The sequence below is a fragment of the Myiozetetes cayanensis genome, unplaced genomic scaffold (genome assembly GCF_022539395.1).
Source record: "Myiozetetes cayanensis isolate MyiCay16 unplaced genomic scaffold, myiCay2020 scf1, whole genome shotgun sequence".
NCBI classification, from domain to species: domain Eukaryota; kingdom Metazoa; phylum Chordata; class Aves; order Passeriformes; family Tyrannidae; genus Myiozetetes; species Myiozetetes cayanensis.
Window position 1 is genome coordinate 64,661,293 of NW_026086604.1, and position 20,660 is coordinate 64,681,952.

Sequence of the window (20,660 nt, forward strand, 5' to 3'; positions counted from 1 at the left end):
TCATTGATAAAAAAATCTTGTGATACTAGATGGTTTGAAGTCTGTGCAACAAACTGAAAAGGGAAGAAAGAGGTCTGCTTTGGTTAGCTTAAAATACAAATTTGTCGGCTGTTCATACATGGGGAAGAAGATAAGATGAAGACAGATAGGGAAGAATAACAGAAAACTGTTCCTCCATGTCAATTGTTTTCAAAGTGCAGGTATTCCCAAGCTGGCTTTTCACCATGTCTGTTTGCTTTCTGTTCTTGAAGACTTACAAATTATCATAGAATCATTTGGTTGGAAGGGACCTTAAAGATCATCTAGTTCCAACCCTTCTGTCATGGGCAGGGATATGTTTCACTACATCAGGTTGCTCAAAACCCTGTCCTACCTGGCCCTGAACACTTCCAGAGATGGGACATCCCCAATGTCCCTTTGTTCCAGATCCCTTTGGGGACCTTTTGAAACCATGAGTTTTATAACAGAAGTGCTCTGTTGTGCTTGAAGGAATATATTTTAAAAGCTCATGTCAACATGTGGATTATAAAATAGATGATGAGTGAATGTATAGGCAACACTTACATGAAGTTTGAAGCTTAAGGTCTAAAAGAGAGTTTGGGTGCAGAAAGATAATTCATAATTCTAAAGAGTGTTTTTTGTTCATTAACACAACTTACAAGATAGGTTTTATTTTGAGATCTGGAATGTTTTCTTGCCAAAATTATGGACTGTTTTTTTTTTGCTGCCAGTGATGAGACTTTCTTCCCAAGTTTGATTAACACAGTCAATTCAGAAACAGATTGAGTAATGCCCACCAATGGAAGACACCAGGTAATAGTGGCAAGTCTTGATCTGCTATTCAACTGTCCTCACACAAAAAGGAAACCTCAGATATCTAATTTCAGGCTATTTCTCTAGTTTAGTAGTAATCCAGCACCAAAATTTGTGTGGAATTTCTTTTATTTAAAAGTGGAGTTAGCTTTCTGTGGCATTAATACTCTGAACTATGATAAGGTGTTTGCTCTCCTTTTTTTCCTGCCTCAGCAACAGACGGCAGACACCACTGCCAGCAGCATCTATCTGAGCTGACAGATTTAAGCTCCATTTAGTTCTGAACTTTATTCATAATCCACTTACCTACCACACACTACCTGCTTTGTCAAGCTTTTAAAAAGTATTCTTTGGCAATTATTTTGGTCATGATGTGTTCAAACTGGGGAGGAGGAAAGCAACTTGTTCACAAAATGCGATTAGGGCCAACATCAGAAATAGAATATGAACATTAGGATTCACAGCCCTGTGTTGAGTCTATAATCTCTTCTGTCTACAATTTACTGCTTTCTTGCTCTTTAAAAAACAGCTTGAAGTTTTTTTGCTCTGAAGAAAGAGGATGAAATGTGAGGTACAATGACATCAGTCTGTTGAAAAGACTGAAATCTTAGGTAACTGTAGCTTTTACGTGCAAAATGTCCTGTGTTAACAGGAGGCAAACATTATAGAAAGAGGTCTTTTATTTGACTGGTTATTATGTAGAGGAAAAAATTACTTTGGACATGCATTTGAGATATGAGGAGAAGCTTGTTTTGGGAAGCTGATGGGCTTTTTAACATGCCTCTACTTACAAGAGGCATTATTTTCTGCAAGTCATGATTTTTTAATTTTTTTTTAATAGACCATCATGCTACATTGGTAAATGATATGTTTCAGTGTAGATCAGTAGTCTTTAAACTCATAGGTAGAGGGCAACAGTTCAAAATTACTATCAGAAAACAGCATGTCTCACATAGGGAATATTATATGGGGACTTAATGCTTTTCTGATATTCTCAGCAACATTCTCAAAAGTGAAATTTATATTTATTTATTTATTTTACCCTATAGGAAGTAGGGATTAATATTGACCTGCAAGCATAATGGATAGGGTAACATTTGTGTGAGTAATCCCTGTTTTACTTTAAGGTGTTTTTTTCTGTTTTAAAAACCAGTAGAAATAGCACAGGTAGTTTCTAGACTGTTTGATTAGTATCTACTATGGATATAATAGAAAAGTAGAATTTCTCTCTATAAGCATGTTTTGAATATATATTTTAATTCATAGAGCTTGGGTTAGTTTTCTAAATCCCTTCTTGAATCTATTATGCAGATGATTAAAATTCTGTTTAATTATCACAGCTTTACTTGGCAGTAAAATTGACATGATGGTTCTTATCTGTCATACATAAGTTTCATGGCATACAGTTTATTGCCCACTAATAGAATATGAGAACTTTTTGTGTTTCAATTTCATTATGGTGATTAATTTGATTACTGAGGTTTCTGAATATTTTAGTAGGTTGTCTTTATAAATTTGAGTGGTGAAAGCTTACTTATTTGATTTTGAAAATTTGAAGATATAAATTATTCTATATAAAGTAGATACCTCTGTACTTTGTGTTTAATCCTGTATCTAAGGTCTAGTTATAATGCTTCATGCTATGCAAAATGACACATTGGATCCTGCCATGCATTACCTGCATGGTTTAATTCTATGTATATAAATCAACATTGGTGAAACGGCATGACTAGATTCACACCCTTGAAGTTTAAAGAGTTGTTCATACAATCTGGTTCAATCCTTTGCAAATGGACTGAAATATTTATCTCAGAAGTTGGCATAAAGGATGTTAAGAACCCAAGTACTGCAACTGATGATCAGTATTATTTTTCTACCAGTAAACTCTTCTAGAATTTAATTACCTTTAGGTTGTCTGATTTCAAGATTAAGTTTTCAGATAACCTGTCTTTGCTACTGAACATGTTGCTGATAGGCTGGGATGATTCTTCCCCCTCCACCCCTCTCCCCCACATGTAGAGGCTATTACTATGTAAATAATATGATTCTTTTGGTCAAATAATCTCCATTAACCTGTTATGGTAGCTTACCCTGCTTTATTGCCATGAAGTCTATGTCTTCAGTTTTAACAGCAAGAACTGTTGGGATGCCTAAAGCTGTGCACATTTTAAGACTTCACAGGTAAAAATCTGTAGGATGCAGGTAATGCAAACTTTTTTCAAAAGGGAGGGGAAAGAGGAAAAAGGATCTCAGAAAAGTTCAAGTGTAGTCTTTGTCTCGAAAACTTCTCCTGAAATAAATATATATATATAATATATATACAAACCAAACATTTTACATAAATACTCCTTTTTTTAAAGGAGAATTCATTCACTTAGAGTTTTTACTCTGTCACTGTGTAAGTGCAGCTCTGCTTTCTGAAACTTAACAATATTAATGTATAACTAATGGTCTGAAGAGGGTAAAGCCTTTTCTGTTACACCTGTACTGTGCTTCAAGAACACTGAGTCTGTCATAAAGTCCCTCTTTGCCATCCATCAGGACACTGGGTAGTCCCCAACAGAAATATTGTCCTCAGTCCAGCTGCATAAGTATATGTAGGTACTACACAGCAGAACTGAAATAAGAATACTGTGTTGCATGTCTTCTCTGCAACTGATATTGCAGCTTCTCACACTGCTTGCTTTACCTTCAGTTTGTTATTGATTTAGTGGGATCTCAGGGACGTGTCAGTCAGGATATGGTAAAAAACTCAGGCTTGTTTCCTCTCTTATACATCTCTTCCAGTCCATCTTTGACATTCATGTGTGGTCTTGCTGAATCCAGAGTTCAAAATAATTGGATTTCTCATGAAAACACTTTGCAGTATGAGTTTACCAGAGATGTGTTATAATGAAATGCAGGAAAGGCTTGCAAACCACTTATTAACTCCATTTTATGCACTAATTAAGCACCTAACCTCTTGTAGTGGTGTGAGGATTTAAAAAAAAAAATTATTCAACTGCATATATTGGATTTGCTTCTAAGCAAATGACTATTGTAGGTAGGTACCTTATTTCTAGACACAGGAGAACAAATCCAGTTTCTCTACTTACTTATTGGCTTTTAAAAGTGAAATAAAAAGTTAGGTTCCATTTTTGTGGAGGTTAGAAGAGGAAAGAGTATTCAAAATTAGTTGTGGTTTGGTTTTTGTTTTCAAAACAAGTCTTTTTTAACTTGTAACTACCTTCATTGAAACTGAAATGCTTTCAAGTACGTTCTAAATAAACAAATAGACGTATGATCTTATATGCGGTCTGACCTGAAGGATTATTTGTGGGTGAACTCTAGCGTTAAGGGTTGTTAGATCAAGAAGTATAATTATATTGTACTGTGGAAGAATGATTTTTCTTTACTCAGTTCTGTATTAGTTCTGGTAAATATTGGGCTGGCAATATGTGTTATCCCTGTTTAGTATATAACTTTTAAACACCTATGGTTTTTTGCTTATATGGACTCATTTTCTCTAAAGAATCTCTGCCTATAGGTTCTATTTTTCTGGAAAACTTAAGACAATAACTAAAATGATTTAAGCTTTGTTAGTGCAATTTTTGATGACATTGTCAGAAGACTTTGCAAGACCTATTGGTTACTTATATGACATAATTCCGGTGTGCTTGAAAATATCACAGCTGTCAGCCACTGGAAGTAAGTATAAGAAAGTTGAATCTTTAATTTTTTTAATCTTCATTTTTAACTTTGCGGTGGTGAGCTTCTATTGTAATGATATTTCTTTCTGTCCTAGAAGTGGTAGTTTGAAAACTCGCAGCTACTGCTTTGGAGTTTGGATGGGTGTCTATACACATGCACAGACTTTCAATCTCGATTTTAACCTTTATTCTTATTCTGAGTAAGACTGTGCTGCAAAAAGTCTTTTATTCTTGGTAACTCAATTTGGAGATATTTTTACACCATAAGCTGTAATACTTAATCATCTAAGGCTTTCGTGCTTATTCTCTATTCATATTTAATTGATTTTGTTTTTTCAAGTGATGCAAAATTTCATCACGTTGTGATGCTTCTGGCTTCCACATTTTCTTTCTATGTAACTTACAGGAGAATTTTGTGGGGAAATAACTATAGATAAGGAGCAAGTGGTGACCTGTACACATTGCTCATAATGAACTTTATCTTTTACTTTGGTTGTTGCTTTAGTAATGCCCAATAATTTGTATGGAAACTTGCAAATAATGTTTTGTGGTAAATATGTCATAGGATTTTCCTGCGAAATAGAAAAGTTGAATTTCATATTAATGGCGAGACATCTAGTTTCTCATTGGGAATGTATAAAAGATGAAACATTTCCTCTGCAGAAGGGGAAAGCACAAACTGGTTTCCTTAGGTGTTGAGTTAAACTTAATTCTTTCTTCTATCTAGTTGAATAATTTAATCCTCATTAAAGTGCACTGTTGATAGATATGACTTTGAGGTAAGCAGTTTTTAGCTACATGGGTTGATGCATGCTGGAGAACACTTGTATTGGTTCTCTTAGGATTATACGTCGTTACAAAGATCCCTTTAATTTGTTATCCCTCTTTCTACACCTATTCAATTGATTTGTTATATTTAAATAATGGAACAGATAACCATAGAATGTAACTCTTATTGAAAAAGGACATACAAGACTTGACCATGTCTTTAGTACTACAGTTTTGCCCTTCAGTGTGAGGGGTGCTCACTCATGAAATGAAAGAAACATTGCCCTTTCATACATGACATTGCCACAGATTCTGTAATATTTATGATTTTTGAGAGGCCAACATTCAACTATACTATATTTGCAGTCAAGACTACAAAAAAACTCTTGAGAACACATAGGGTGAAGTAATACCCTTCTAGGAAAAACCATGAGTATGCTCACTTGCAGGAGTAAATTATTCTCATTTGCCCAGTGAAATGAAGGTAATAAATGATTTATTAAAAAAAACAAAACGACAAAAAACCCCACAACAAAAAATAAACAAGGCACAAAGCAAAAAACACAACATTCACAGTTATACATAGTGTGATTATAAGTAAAAGGTCCTTGAATATATATTCAGCAAATCTGTCCTTGATTTAATTCGTTGGTGAGAAAGAAGTTAATGGTAGTTACACTGAGCATCAATTCTTACGGTTTTTTTAACATCAATTTCCAAGCAAGTTGGAAACAAATTAAATGCTGGTATGGAAAAAGTACTTTTAAAAGTCAGTCTTCAATACAAAAGATGAGGAAAACATGTTATTTTTGTTCTGCTTGACTGCAGCGTTACAGTAGGAGAAGGCATGCATAACCAACATTGTCCAGAAATGTGTTTAATGTACTTGGAAAACATTAACTTGTGTCTGTAGCTGTATTTGTTTCTCCTGTAAGCCTATTGCGTGATTTCATTATGGGATAGAATTCCAAATTTTTTAATACCTTAGGGTGAAAATAACTGTGTTTTCCGGTGGTTTTCTTTGTTTAATTAAAATATATCTCTCAGCTTTCTATATTTGACATGTTTATTTCAGGGAAAGTATTGACTTGTCGATAATATTCAAATTTGTCTTGCAGGTTTTTTTGTTGGTTTCCTTTGTGCATCAGCCTCTTGCCGGAGGCTACAAAGCAGGAACTGAGATTTGCATGTAATGGCTGGTCCTGGTTGCTCAGGGCTGGAGGCTGATTGCTGGTGCTTAAGAGCTGGCTTCTGGTCTTGCCAGAGGTCTCAGTGACCCCACTGCCTATCCCAAAAGCAGCTGCCATTGCAGGTTGCTTCATGTTCTTTCATGTGCCCCTTTATATTGCGCTGGGGTCGATAAGCCATTTCAGTAATCTGGTCCCATTTAAAATACAGCTTTAAACACAGGTTATATATAGATGAAAAGTCCTAGAGCAGGTTCTAACAACTCATCTGCTTACCTCTGTCCTGTTCTCCTTCCCTTGCCCTTTAGGCTAGGGATTTGCCAAGTTGTTTCCTTTCAGACTTACTGAGCTTACGGCATACTAAGGTGGCATGTAGAAAATGGTGTAGGCAGGTGCCTGTGGTGTGACACCTGTAACATAGCTCCCTCAGGAGCTTACTCGCTGCAGAGTGAGACTGAAGGCCATGTAGGTGACAAGTAGAAGGTGTGGCTTTCTCTGCTCAGGATTCCCAGTGGTTGGCGGTTTCCTGGGGTTTGATTAGGTCCCTTGAGCTCCGGTTGACCGATGGCGGTGCCATCCAAACACTCAGCCGTTTATCCCTGTCTTGGCACAGTTTCCGTGGTCAGATGGCTCTCAAGGACAGCCTCAGCTGGGGCTCTTTGCATACCATTAACAGAAACCATGAACTCTGTGTTGCAGGTGTGATTTTATATAAAATTGTAAAAATCAAGGAATTACAAGTTTTCATTTGTGAACCCAGTGCAAATTGACCACTCTATCAGCAACCATTCCTGGGTTAGAAAGCCCATTTTCTGGATATTAAAATTAGAAATTAACATACTATGATTAACTGCAGACTGTATATCAAGAAAAATTGTAAAGCAATAGGAGTGTATGGTGGTTTATATGAAAATCTGTTCATAGTTCTCCTAAAGATTACCCCTTTCTTTTTATCCCCTCCTTTAAAAAGAAAAGAAAAAAACTGAAGAAAACAAACATCTAAAACCCCAAACCACACCTTTTCCTACGAAAAAATGCAAAATACTGACTAAATAAATAACTCTTGACAGCTTACAGTTTTGATTTTAGAAAATATACAATAGCTAATTATTAATTGGCTGACAAAAAAACTTCCTATGAGAGTATTGTTGGAAGAGCTGAATGCTTATGTGTGTCTGAATTCTGAGCTGTCTGTGAGAAGGCAATTGTCTTAGCTGCTTCTGAGTATACATTACACATAGTTGTGTGAAGATGGATCACTGTGGTGCTTTGTTGCATTTCCAATCCCCAAAACCCTGATTTATGCAATTTTGCATCTCATGGCTTTTTATGCTTTTCATGTTTGCCTTTTGTAGTGATGCGTAGTAGATGCAATGCTTCAGTATTTTAAGTGTTTGTTTTTTTTTTTCCCTTAAGTTGTTCGATTTGTTTAGCTACTTAAAAGAAAAACCACCCTGTGTTTTTAGGCAGATACACAAATAAAGGGAGATTGCAAAATAGTCCTGATATTGGACCTATCTAGCTTGGCCAGCAGTCTTGGAAACACTCATATTATGCGAGTCTCTTTGTAGCTGGCCCCTAATAAGTGAGGTATGATTTGGTAATTGGTATGGTAATTAACCTGGAAAACTATCCTCTTCTTTGCTTGCCAACTGGCTTTAAACACTGTGATGTTAATTGGTAAACCGATCCAGTGGAGAGAGGCTTGAAATGTTTAGAGGCTGGTCTGTATTTAATTCAACTCTTCTTTCAATGAATGACTTTTTTTCTCATTAATGGGATGCTTTTTTGTTTGTTTGTTTTAATTTGTAGATACTGGTTGTCAGAGTTTTAGTGAAACCCTAACAACAATTTTTTTTTTCCTTGTGGCATATTCTTCTCTGATATGAACGTCTGGTTTCATGAATTTATGTATGCTAGACTGTAAAATATTGACATGTTTTAAGGTTACTTCTGCTTGCCTTACATATGGTGTTTGTATATATATATATTCCCAAAACAATTTTACTTGATAGAACTCGATCTTCATTACCTCAAAAATGTTTTGTCAATTGAGAGTAAACAGAATTATTTTATTGTAGTTAAACTTGTACTGTAAATGCAGAAATATGTAGGAAATGTGTAAGGGGATGAGGGATTTACTAGTTACAGATGGTAAAAACTTGTCTTGGCATTATCTTCCTGCTTTATAGTAGGTGTTTGGAATTTTTTGCCAATTTACACTAAGGCATTGGCCCATGCCTAATCTAAGTATACATTGTGGGATTGTCTCTAATCTCTTGAGACTGTTCACATTTAGAACATGGAAGCTCCCCTATATATATGCATTTATATTCTGGTTTACAACAAGCTAATTTCACAACTTATTTTTCTCTACAACAAGCATTTGTTCATTTGGGGTGTAGTGAGGTCTTCATGATGTTGTAGGTTACTCTGAAAAAGCATAGATCAAACATAGAGAATTATAAGAACTGTTATTAAATATAATTTTTGTTTTATAGGTTATTCAGCAATAGTTATGAACTCCCGTTTACGAGCCTTAGGTGGGAGGATAAATAACATACGAGCATCAGAGCTACCAAAAGAGAAAACCCGATCAGAGATAATCTGTAACGTCCACTTTTTGGATGGCTCAGTACAAAGCTTCAAAGTCAACGTAAGTTTGGAAAACTACTTTATTTTTAAATACATAGAAATTTGTTTGAAAACTGGAGATCAGTTGTGGGACCCTGAGGCACGGTGTTTCCAAAAGATGTTGAAGACGTAACTTTGTCAGTACAAATTGCAGAATTACTGCTTATGAAATGGGTTTATGAAGTGCTATTTTAATTTACTTTCAAGTCAACCAACTGAAATATCGTAAAATCATGGCATGCAGATTGCATCTGGAAAAAAGTCTTCTGTATGATATGGGAACCACAAAGAAACAGTCGTTGTCAACTATGAATAAGTAATTAATATTTAAAGGGAACACCCAAATTTGGATGTGCTCCTCCTTTTCTCTCATGAAAGGACTGGTAAAAAGGAGGAGGCCTTGTAAATTCCTGTAGTGATGTCAGTACACATTTTCTGAAATGCAAAGGTGAAGACATATAGTGAAGACAATAGTGAAGACATCGTGGCTTAGCAGGACAGTTTTGTTCTTCACTGTTTTGTACTTCGATATAGCCTCTTTATTTGGGTGTGGGGAGGGAAAGAGGATTAATGGAGGTTTGCACTTTGTATTTTTACTGTATTTTATTCTATAAATATTTTGGTTTATAACTTTTAGTACTGATTAAAAATATTAGCTCATTTTTAAAGGAAAACAAATAGCTTCAGTCCTCAAGCAACTTTCATTAAAATGATCTGACCCTGCAAAAAAACTGTAGATGAATTTAAATAAATTTGTGTGTATTTGTGTATATGATACTTATTTTATCCAATATGCCCTATTTGAGAAGAAGCATTTTGCTGAGGAAGCTGTGTTGCTAGATCTTTTAGATTACACAGTGTTTTCTTTCGGGTGCAGTTTTGAAACTCTTGTAAGTTGTATTTTCCCAAGTCTTATTACAGTTCGCTTTGCAAACTGATAACTTTTTCTATTGGATATTAGTTGAAATAGAAATTATTTGGTAGGTTAAACATATTTTCATTCTAATATATACAGAATTAGTCTTGGTTTAGTGTATAAATATAGTATATGCTATGTATGTATATACCTATATGTGTGTGTCTATGAAGTAGCTAATGTTGGGAGGCACAGTACAAGCTGAGTAGGTATGTAAGAGAAGGAGCAACACACTAGTATACAATTTCCATTGTTTGTCTCCAGTATGCCCCAAGAATTGCCTTGTCTGTCAGTGAACTGGCATAATTACCACATACCACCACTCCTCCCTCACCCTCAAGGATCTGTGAAAAATGAGGAATTCAAAATGTTTTTAAATCCATGCATAGTAGTGTATTCAGCCTTAGTAAACAAGTGTTTACACAGCTTTACATTTAGTGCTAGACATGAAGTCCAGCACTGCACAAGTGAAAATTGTGTCTCATTTCGTCCTTTAAGCAGTGACCACAATATGGGAACCATGGAGAAGGAACTGGCCAGGCCTTGGTAGGTCTTCCAGTACCTAAAGAAAGCTGGAGAGGGACTTTGTACAAGGACATGTAGTGACAGAACAGGAGGGAAATGACTTTAAACTAAGAGAGGGTAGATTTAGACTAGATATTAGGAAGAAACTCTTCGCTGTGAGGGTGGTCAGACACTGGAATGGGTTGCCCAGAGAAGCTGTGGGTGCCCCATCCCTGAAAGTGTTCAAGGCTAGGCTGGGTGGGGCTTCGAACAAGCTGGAGTACTGGAAGGTGTCTGTGCCCACAGCAGAGGAGTTGGAATGAGATGATCTTTAAGGTCTTTTTCAGCCCAAACCATTCTATGATTCTATGATTTTCTGAAACTGCAAACTGAGCTTATTGCTCTCCCTACCTTCAGCATACCCCTGGGGTATCCCTGCTGGTTACCTCCTGACATCAAGGAAACTGCATCCTTTGCTGCAGCTTTAATGCTGAACTGTGTAGGAGTGATGTAGGACTCATTACTGCTTTATTGAAAACAAACAGGGAGCGTGGCTGCCCCACTGTGTTATGGGCTAAAAAAAGGAAGTTTCACAGAAGATTTATTTCTTTGAGTACTGAGCTGTCATACCGGTACTAAGGGAGGCCGTACTATCTGCCAGGTTGGCCCTTCCTGGTTATCTAACCTTGAAGTCGGCCTAAGAATAGGTTTTGCCATGCTCTGGTGGTGTCACAAGGTCCATTTCTTGAAAAGCTTTGAAACCAGCTGCAGAAAATTTGTATACATGTTCTGCCTACATTAGCAGAAAAATTCAGCTTTGTGAAGTTTGAAGTTTGTTGACTCTGTGTGTTTATTTTAGTTGCTAAAATCGTTCAGTTTTATGTCTGTGAACAAAGAGTGACTCCGGTCTGTGGTCAGTCTGGGAATCAGCTAGGCATGTAGTGAAGGAAAGTAAGTTTTGCTCTGAACAGATTTTCCTCACTAATGACGTCTTTCTGTGTTGTTTTAGAGAAACTGTTTCTCATATCAAGACGTTTTTCTCCACATTTAATTCATTTCCGGATGACAGGTTAATTGATAATTCTATATTTTTAAGAAATTCAATATGCATATCACATGGCACAATTATTCAGAAGAAAAATTAATAACAACGTATTTAATAACTTAGTAACACATTATTAAAATGAAGGTGCTTTCGAAGTGACTAGACATAGATACAAGATACCTGGATAAAATGACTTACTATGTCTTGTGAATTTTGCTAATATGTGTTCTAGTTTTTTACTTTATCAGTTTTTACCAGTATTGCTGAAATCTGTTGAATTTTTCTCTCCTGGAGCTGAACAGGATCATCTCTTCTAAAGCATAGGAGTGTAGTGTTTTCTCTTTAAAAGAACTTCAATGTATCAGTGGAAAGCTAAGGTTGAGGTGTGTGTTTGGGGTCTAGTGGTGCTAGGTTCTAACCTGTGAAGGCTCAAAGTTTTGATATATGTTGCAGTTTGAACTAGTGTTAGTCTAATGTTCATATATACATAAGTTTGATTTATGTTCATAGAATTTTCTATGACAAATAGTGGGAAGTGAACAGGGAAAATCAGTATACTTGAATCTTAGTCTTCATCCATTCAATAATGTAAATGGAATTGGAGACTTCTCCCATTCTAATGACAATGTACTGAAAAATACTGAGCATTGCTTTGTCATGTAGCAGCCATTCTCGTGATAACAAGATTTCTTTAAAAGTTGCAGGGAGATTATATAGAAAAAGAACATCAAAGAAAAGAAACATTAAGAGTAAGAGAAACTTTAGATCAATTTGCTTTATTTTTAAACAAATAGATATTCTTATATTGTCATTTCAACTATCTTGTTGACAATGCACAGATGCTTAATGCTACAAAATATGGGGTGGATTTAAATTTAACACAAAGATGATAGATTAAATACTCTAAACTTACAACCTGACACACTGAAAACAATTTAGGAATTTTGAACTAGTACTAAGAGACATCTTTAAAATGATGGTAGAACATTCATGTTATCTTCAAATAGTGAACCTTTTAGAGAACAGGGAGAACAGAAATAGGTCTTTCTTTTCATTCTGTAACAACAGGATCTTTATAGAGCCCACAAAGTTGATTTTCATCAAATTTTGTTAGCAAATTGCGTGGGCTCATGTCACTTTTGTACTTATATCTATAGGACTGCTAAATGGTATTTTAATTTTCCAGTGGTTTGATCAGTAGCAGGGTGAATGAAAATCAAATATCCTAAAACTGGACAAAGGAAGAAGGAAGGTGGATTTTGCATATGGAAATAACCAGAGGGACTTTCTATCTATTGAGAAACCTGAAGATAGCTGCATAATTTGATTCCTGAAAATTCTTATTAAGCACTTAGCCCAAAGAAAAGCACTATGCTGACCAACTGTAATAAAGATTTAGTTGCAAGAGAACAGTGCCATTTTTCTCCTAGATTTTTTGCTTTGGCAGAGTAGTGAAGTGATTGGCATTTTTGTTCGTTGTTTTTATTTAAAGGTGTTTATACTACAGTTTTAGTGAATCTGAAATTTGTACTGACGGTATCACAAAGAGTTAATCAGTGTAACTTGTGGCATGTGCTGTTCTTGGGTCACCATTATCAGGAAAGTTCACATGGGAGTACAGACAGACACATTCCACTACATTGCTTACAGTCCAAAGAGAAATGTATGTTAACTATGCAGGGCTGAAATGACCCTTCTTGTCTTTCCACCATTAAGTGCTTCAGTACTTAGATGGAACATGTCCAAAGTCCAGGCAAAGAGTAGAAGGTACATGTAAGCTAAGAGTTGGAAATGTTCTTTCAAAATCCCATTTGAGACAAAGATTTGACTGCATTTATTACTGAATGTTGCACTGGACTTTAATTACATCCAAGTTTTCTTGAAGCCTCCCCGTAAATTTCAGGTGTTTGAATTTTGGGATAAGGTTAATTCACCTCTGTCTCTGATGTTACCTCTGTCTTGTTCTCAGGCTATAATGCATAGGCTTTCCACATGGGGAAAATTCTAGCTATCATTCCAATACATACAGAATGTGCTCACATACCATGTTTGAGTGTGTTTAATAGATGTATATGGAGCAATAATGCAAATCTATTTGTAATTTTTCACATAAACACGTAGGAATTTTCTGGTTTTGCTGTGCTTTGACTCATTTACCACGAATGACCACTTGGGAAGCTCGCCTCTCAATTTCCAGTAAACTGACTTTTGTGAAAGGATAAAATTTGCAATATCAGATCACTTCTGTATTTCATTGTCTTTCTGAGTTGACACTTTTATCTTAGTACCTGTGATTTTTGCTTTTAGACTAGTTGGCTTTTAATAATAGGGCTGCCTTCTAGAAATAAAATTATGAGGCTATAATAATTCAGTAAGTTGGAGGACTTAGAGTTCAAATTGTAAGGAGTGTTTTTCCTTCTCTGCCAGTTCAGTTAAGCTCCTTCCAGTATTTGAGAAGGAACATGATTGTTAAAATTAACACAAACAATTACTGTTGGCATATTTGTAATAATGGACAGAGATACAAGTCTTGAAGGTTCTTTTTAATTGTGGGTCAGAGTTTTATAATTTTAAACAGCTCATAGAAAATTCTGCATCATTGGATTTTTGTATCTTGGTCACCAAATTTTTCTACTGGATATTGTTTGATAATACAAGACAGTTTAGTGCTCCTCTGTGTTCCTGCATGTTGAAAGAGAAAGAACTACTGTATGAAGTTCCAGGCTAGCAACAAATATTTAGTTTTATGTTGAGCCAGATCATTATATTCTATGATGGGAAAACAGTAAGACACTATGAAATTTGATGATGCCTTTGAGGACAGTGAGAAAGTGAACTGCCCTACAGCAGGCTTGTTAGTCTTAACACTTTGTGGGTTCTGACCTGATAATAAATACTGAAGGAAAGAATTAAAGGAAAGGGATATTATTCCAAAGTTAGAACTGAAAGGACTAATCTCATATTTATGTTTATTTTAAATAATTTTTCGAGGCAGAAGAAATGCATTGTGTCAAAACTCTGTCCTTGGATAAATATTTTGTATGACCTTTATATTGGAAAATACTGTGCTAAAGCGTATGGAATTTAGAAAGTTATGGGATGGGCAGGGAGTTGGCTCGAGAGGTGACAGTAGATCTTGCTGAAAAAGAGATGTTAAACAGTGCAAGGACATTCATATGTTGCTACTGAATCTTTTTCAGTAAATCAAAAATGTGATGTTTGAGACATTATTAACAATAAAAAGATACAGGTAGCAAGCAGGCTATCTTGAATAAGGAGTAATTGCAGTTAGGGAAATCAGTAGTGTAAACTAATAGCTTTATAAGATGAGGTAATATTTTTTTAAGCTCAATTTTCAGTTGCTAACAATAGAGGAGGAGAACACTGGTAGTTTGCAGGCTGAGCTGATCATGTGTTATCATTCTGAAAAAGGTGAGTGCTATTATGCAGCAGGCAGGATTCTTCAGCCAGTGTCAAGGAAGTATTAAGTGTTAATCTTGGCATTGAGGCCACCCCCTGGGGAATGTCATATGTAGATCCTGGCTATTTGCAGGCAAAAGAGGGAAATTCCAGTCAGACAGGCATAGAAAGTAAAACTAGTATGCTCTGCAGAAGACTGGGCCTTAGGAGAGAAGAGGCTGTTCTGTTTATTCTAGGTGAGCGAAATCTTCCATACTCTGAATAAGAGCATTGTGTGGGTAAATAAATTCCAGTAAGAGAAAAGGATACAGTTAGCATAAGACGAAATAAAGTGGTTGTTTGTAAAATTAGTGTGGAAATGAAAGGAAAGTTGTAGCAATTTGTTCAAGCTCATACATGTTTTGAGACCAAAGGACACAATCTGTTTGCTTGTGGATGAGTGTTACAGGCTGAATTAGGAAAGGATGATCTCAAACAGCATGTAAGGGGTGGTGAGTATTGTGTCTGAAGCGAGACTGAATTTGCAAAAGCTTAGGTGGTGTTTAACTGGGAGGTTATCATTGCCAGAAAGTGGGGGCAAAACTCTCCAGAAAAGGAGAGGGACAGGCAGAGGTGCAATATATGTCACTGTCCTCCTAAAGTGTCTCTTTGTACTACTTAACTTGTAGAAGCTAACAAACTGAAAAACTTCACATGCATATTTACTGCTTCACTCTAAAGAACTAAGGGTCTCACCTTATGTTTATGCAGTCCTTAGGACAGTGAGTCCTGATCACCCCAGCTTCTAGGCATTACTTGACATTAAAAAAATAATAAAGGGGTTTTTTTCCTCTTCGCAGTTGTTTAACTTACTAGACATTGAACTTGACTAATCTCAATTCCCTAAATATAGAAGAAAATTGTTTTGGCACAGTTAGAATGTAATAGGTGCTAATTATGATTGCTTTAATTATTAATTTTTGGCCTATCCAACATAAGTTGTAATTGATTTGAAGACAGATTTAAATGGAAGTGAATAATATGTGGTGATGAGGTGGCTGATACAAAGCTTTTAACTGTTCAGAATAAGGATTGGTAGATGTCACAAAGGTGAAATAAATGGAAAATTGTTTTCAGAGTGGAAAAAAGCAAACTTCTTGAAAATGTTTCTTTTCAGTAGAAAACTTGGAAATTCTTAAAATTATTTTAAGAGCTTATGTCATTTGTAACAGTTGGCTAGTGAGGAGAGTGTATATTTTTTTAGTCTCACTGTAGAAAGGCAAGAATTTTGTTAGGAGTGTCTTAGCTACTTGCTCTAATGATTGATAGGGTTAAGGAGAACTTGATTCTAATGCCCAGTATAGCTGAGCACTGTTTATGTTGTTTTGCCCTCTTCCTATGGCACAGGGGAGTGAAAATATGTGTTGTAATATTGACACATTGTAATATTAGAATATGCTGTGGCCATGATCTGTATTGGAAAGGATGTCAAAATTCAAAAGCAGTGATGTGACATCCTTAGCCTGCCTCACTTTACATTTAGGTCTCAAAACTGTTTATGGGCAAACTAGATTGAAGATGGTGCAGCATGAGCTGTGCGGTCATTTTTAGGTATACAGGCTGAAAAGTAATTCAGGTGTTTCTTAAAACAATTCCAAAGCAAAGGAAATAAACATGTCCTTGAAAAACAACAAACCCCTTTTTATCTTTGGAAATTTTAACAAGAAGACTTGAACAATTTAAAAGGACATTTTAGACTTAGCTTAGATTAGTGGATGATTGATCACTCTGAAAGAGACTTTGTGCATTTAATACCAGAGGGCAAGAATTGTACTCACATAAAAGTAGTGTTGGAAATTATTTTTTTCTAGGAAACATGGAGAAGAGGAAGAGAAGTAAATAGTATGTATGTAGGTGGAAGGGTCTAGTACTGGCTGAGCAGCTGGGTTTAGGATTTGGAGACCCATGGGAATATTGCTTAGCAGTCACAGTTCTCTCTTTGCAAGAATATCATAGTAGGGAGCTTGCTTGTCTTTATAGGGAAGCAATGAGAAGGCTTAGCAATTCATGTATACTGGGGAAGAGGGGGTGAGGAGAGAGAAGGTGGGGGCATGTGAACTGGGATGAAGGAGTGGAAGCATGAAGAAAGAGAAAGGAATTAGGAGATAATGCTGTTGCAAAGAAAGGACACTGAAGGGAATAAGAAGTGTTGAAATTCAGACCAAAAATTAGCAGAAGAATCTGCCCTCTGTGTTCTTGTCCTGCCCAATTTGAAATGAAACCTGAGATTCCTGGGCACCTTCTTTCAACAAAGTATCTGTCCCAGCCCCTGTAATTGCTGCTTTTAGTTGCAATATAACTTCAGTTGCTCATTTAGGCCCTGTCAAAAGTATGCAGCCTAGGTGGTGCAATTGTTGTTGTTTTGCAGGTGTCACATGGTGTCGCTTGAAAGTGTTTTAACCTTCTGCTTTTAAAAACCCAACCCTGGGGAAATGAATGTGGTATGTATACTAAGGCAGTGCTAAAGATGGATTTATACATGTTGGGAAATGCCCCTTATGTCAGAGGTTTAGGGTGGCATCTGCTGTTTTCATAGGGCCCTCTTGTGTACATATAGCGATAGTTTCTGATGGACAAATCTCAGTCTTTATTGTGGAGGAAATTTCATTGATTGTGCATGGCTTTGTGTGACAAGGAATGTATGGTCGCGTGGTCCTTACCTGTTGCTGAAAGCTTAGTTTCTAACCTGGATTCTAGGACTATGATGTTTCATTAAAAAATGCTGGTTGATCTATCATGGTTTGACTATCCTATGGAACAGTAGCCTGTTTGAAAGGAGAGGAGTGGGAATGTGCAACTGGGGAAGAAGGAAGGGACAGAGCTGCTGCTATTGGTGTCCACACAGACCTACAGGCCTGAGTGGATTTGCAGTTATTAGCAGACCTCAACTGTTTGCTGTGAAAGTTAAACAAGATGGGAGACTGCTGGAGGAGGAAGGATAGTCTCAACAGTCAAGTGCTGCCTACATTGTTTTCTGCACCTGTGGCTTTACTCCAGAAAAATAGGCACAGTTTTTTCACAGGAGGCCGACAACCTGATGTAGTAACATTGAGCATTCAAGTCACAAATAAGATGCTAGGAATTCTGCTCTAGGAGTAGAAAGTGTTGGATAATATTCCATCCTCCAGAACAAAGTGGACCAAGTGGGTGTCCTTAGCTTGAATTTTTGTTTTTCTTTTCCTGTCTTTTTAAATAGGAGGAGTACTTCTATGAGATAAAGGAAGACTATGGAATATATTATTTTAAAGCACTCGATCACAACAGTGTGGTATCCTATGAAAAAATAATAAAAATCTGTCTTCTGAATTGGACTTACTAGACTGTTGTATAATAAAAAAGGTCTAAGCAAAGAATTGGGTTGGCTTATTAAGTAAACACTCTTAGAAACTAAGCAAGGTGGTGGTCACACCCACATAAATATTGTCACTATCATGCTTGTACATTAAGTCCTTTGTTTCACGAGATTATTTTTAAAAATAAAGAAATTTGTTCAAAAAATTAGAATTTGTTGAAACCAGAGCTAAAGTTTTCAGAAATTTGTTCCAGAACAAAGTGCTTGTCTTTTACAGTCTAAATAATTTTTCCTCTGGTTGTTTTGTTGTTGTTGTTGTTTGGTTTTTTGTTTTGTTTTTGGGGTTTTGTTTGCTTGTTTGTTTTTGTTTTGGGGTTTCTCTTTAATGTGTGCTATTTGTTTCTGCTTTTAAGGATGACATTTGGAAAATTCTCACTCTAATTTGAAAAATTTTGTTTTCTTTGATTTTTGTTGAATAGAAAAGATACGAAGCAAACTGGTCTGATTTTTACTCTGTCTAGCAATTCTGCACCTGAAAATCTAGAGCTAAGATGCTATACAGCTTTGCAAGTGTGGTGGGTTGACCCTGGCTGGATACCAGTTGCCCTCCAAAGCTGCTCTATCACTCCCGCCTGCAACTGGACAGAGGAGAGGAATTATAGCAAAAGGTTCATGATTTGAGATAAGGACAGGGAAAGATCACTCACTAAATACTGTCATGGCACGGGCAAAACAGACTGAACTTGGGGATATTCACTAAATTTATTACTAACAAAATCAGTGTGGGATAACGAGAAGTAAAATTAATATTAAAAACATCTTCCCCTGACTCCTCCCTCCTTTCCAGGATCTACCTCCTCTCCCCAGCAGTGCAGAGATACAGGGAATGGGAGTTATGGTCAGTTCATCACATGTTGTTCCTGCCACTGCTCAGGGAGAAGAGTTCTTCTCCTGCTCCACTGTGGCGTCCCTCTCATGGTAAACATGAGACTTCTCCAATGTAAGTCTGTCCCGTGGGCAACAGTTTTTCATAAACTGCTCCAGTGTGGGTCACTCTACCATGAGGTGCAATCCTTCAGGCACAGGATGCTCCAGTGTGGGACCCCACAGGGCCACAAGTTCTATCAGGAAATCTGTTCCAGCTGGGGCTCCTCTCCCCATGGGTCAGCAGGTCCCTGCCAGGAGCCTGCTCCAACACAGATTTCCTGTGGGTTCACAGCTCTTTCATACATCCACTTACTCTGGCGTGGGTCTCCTCCACAGGTGGATCTCTGCACCCCTGTGGACCTCCATGGGCTGCAGGGACACAGCTGCCCCACTGTGGTCTGCACCATGGGCTGCAGGGGAACCTCAACTCCAGCGCCTGGAGCACTTCCTCCCCAACCTTTTCCACTGACCTTGGTGTCTGCAAGGCTGTTCCTCTCACATATTCTCACTCCACTCTTCTCTGACCACAATTACACCTGCACATCTTTTTTTTCTTCTCTAATATGTTATCACAGAGGCATCACTATCATTTCTGGGTGACTTGTGGAGGGTCTGTCCTGGAGCCAGCTGGCATTGGCTCTACCAGACATTAAGCAAACTTCCGGCAGCTCCTCACAGAAACCACCCCTATAGTACCCCTGCTACCAGAACCTGGCCACACAGACCCAACACGGCAAGCTATTTATTACTTATTAGCATATTTAGGATTACAATCTTGTTGAGGAGATTTTGTGTTTCTTTTTATGGTTGGTGGTTTGTGGTTGGTTTGTCTTTTTTTTAAAATAGGATTGGTTCATAGTGTTCTTTGGTAAAAGTTAGTTCATCTGTTCTCTACAATGCCGTGGCATGGAGATGCTTTTTTGATTTGGGATAAGTTATACCTTACACTTCTGATCTCTACTGCCCGTGTAATTTCCTGTTGCACCCGTTCTTCTCTGATACCTGTCATGAGAGACATCTAGGCAGAAAATGGGGTCACTGAATGACAGCTGAACATGTGAAGGCTGAGAGGCAGGTGAGAATGCAGGCTGAAGTACAGGATCTTATGGTTGGAGCACAGCATCGTCCTCCTTTTTTCCCCATCCCAGTGTACACTCACTTGCCTTTTGGAAACTGATGTGGAAACAGAGAGTTCTGGTGGTGACAGCAGGGGCCAGAGCAGCCCTATGTGTCTGTAAGCCATCCTTGCAGCCTACCACTCCAGAGAAGGGTATTGCTCCCACTATGGGCAAGAGAGAGGCAATCTGCTTACAATTAATTTACTGCACCCACCTCAAGGTTGCAATAGACGTCAGTTCAGATTTGAAAATTTCACGTGCTTAACATATTTTGGAAAGAAAACCAAACATTTATCAGAATAAAGTTT

The 20,660-nt window shown here is 37.1% G+C and overlaps 1 protein-coding gene across 4 annotated transcripts in view; it reads left to right on the plus strand.

Moving 5' to 3' along the window:
* PTPN3 (protein tyrosine phosphatase non-receptor type 3) overlaps window positions 1-20,660 on the plus strand; it is a 124,201-nt gene that overhangs the window by 18,083 nt on the left and 85,458 nt on the right. The window contains exons 1-2 of one of the 4 annotated variants that reach the window (XM_050314571.1): window positions 3,702-4,500; window positions 8,959-9,113. In XM_050314571.1, the coding sequence (XP_050170528.1) occupies window positions 4,407-4,500; window positions 8,959-9,113 (249 nt within the window). In that variant the 5' untranslated portion in view covers window positions 3,702-4,406. Of the gene's footprint in view, window positions 1-3,701; window positions 4,501-8,958; window positions 9,114-20,660 lie in introns of those variants that run through there. The other 3 variants (XM_050314563.1, XM_050314580.1, XM_050314590.1) reach the window with 3 other exon arrangements.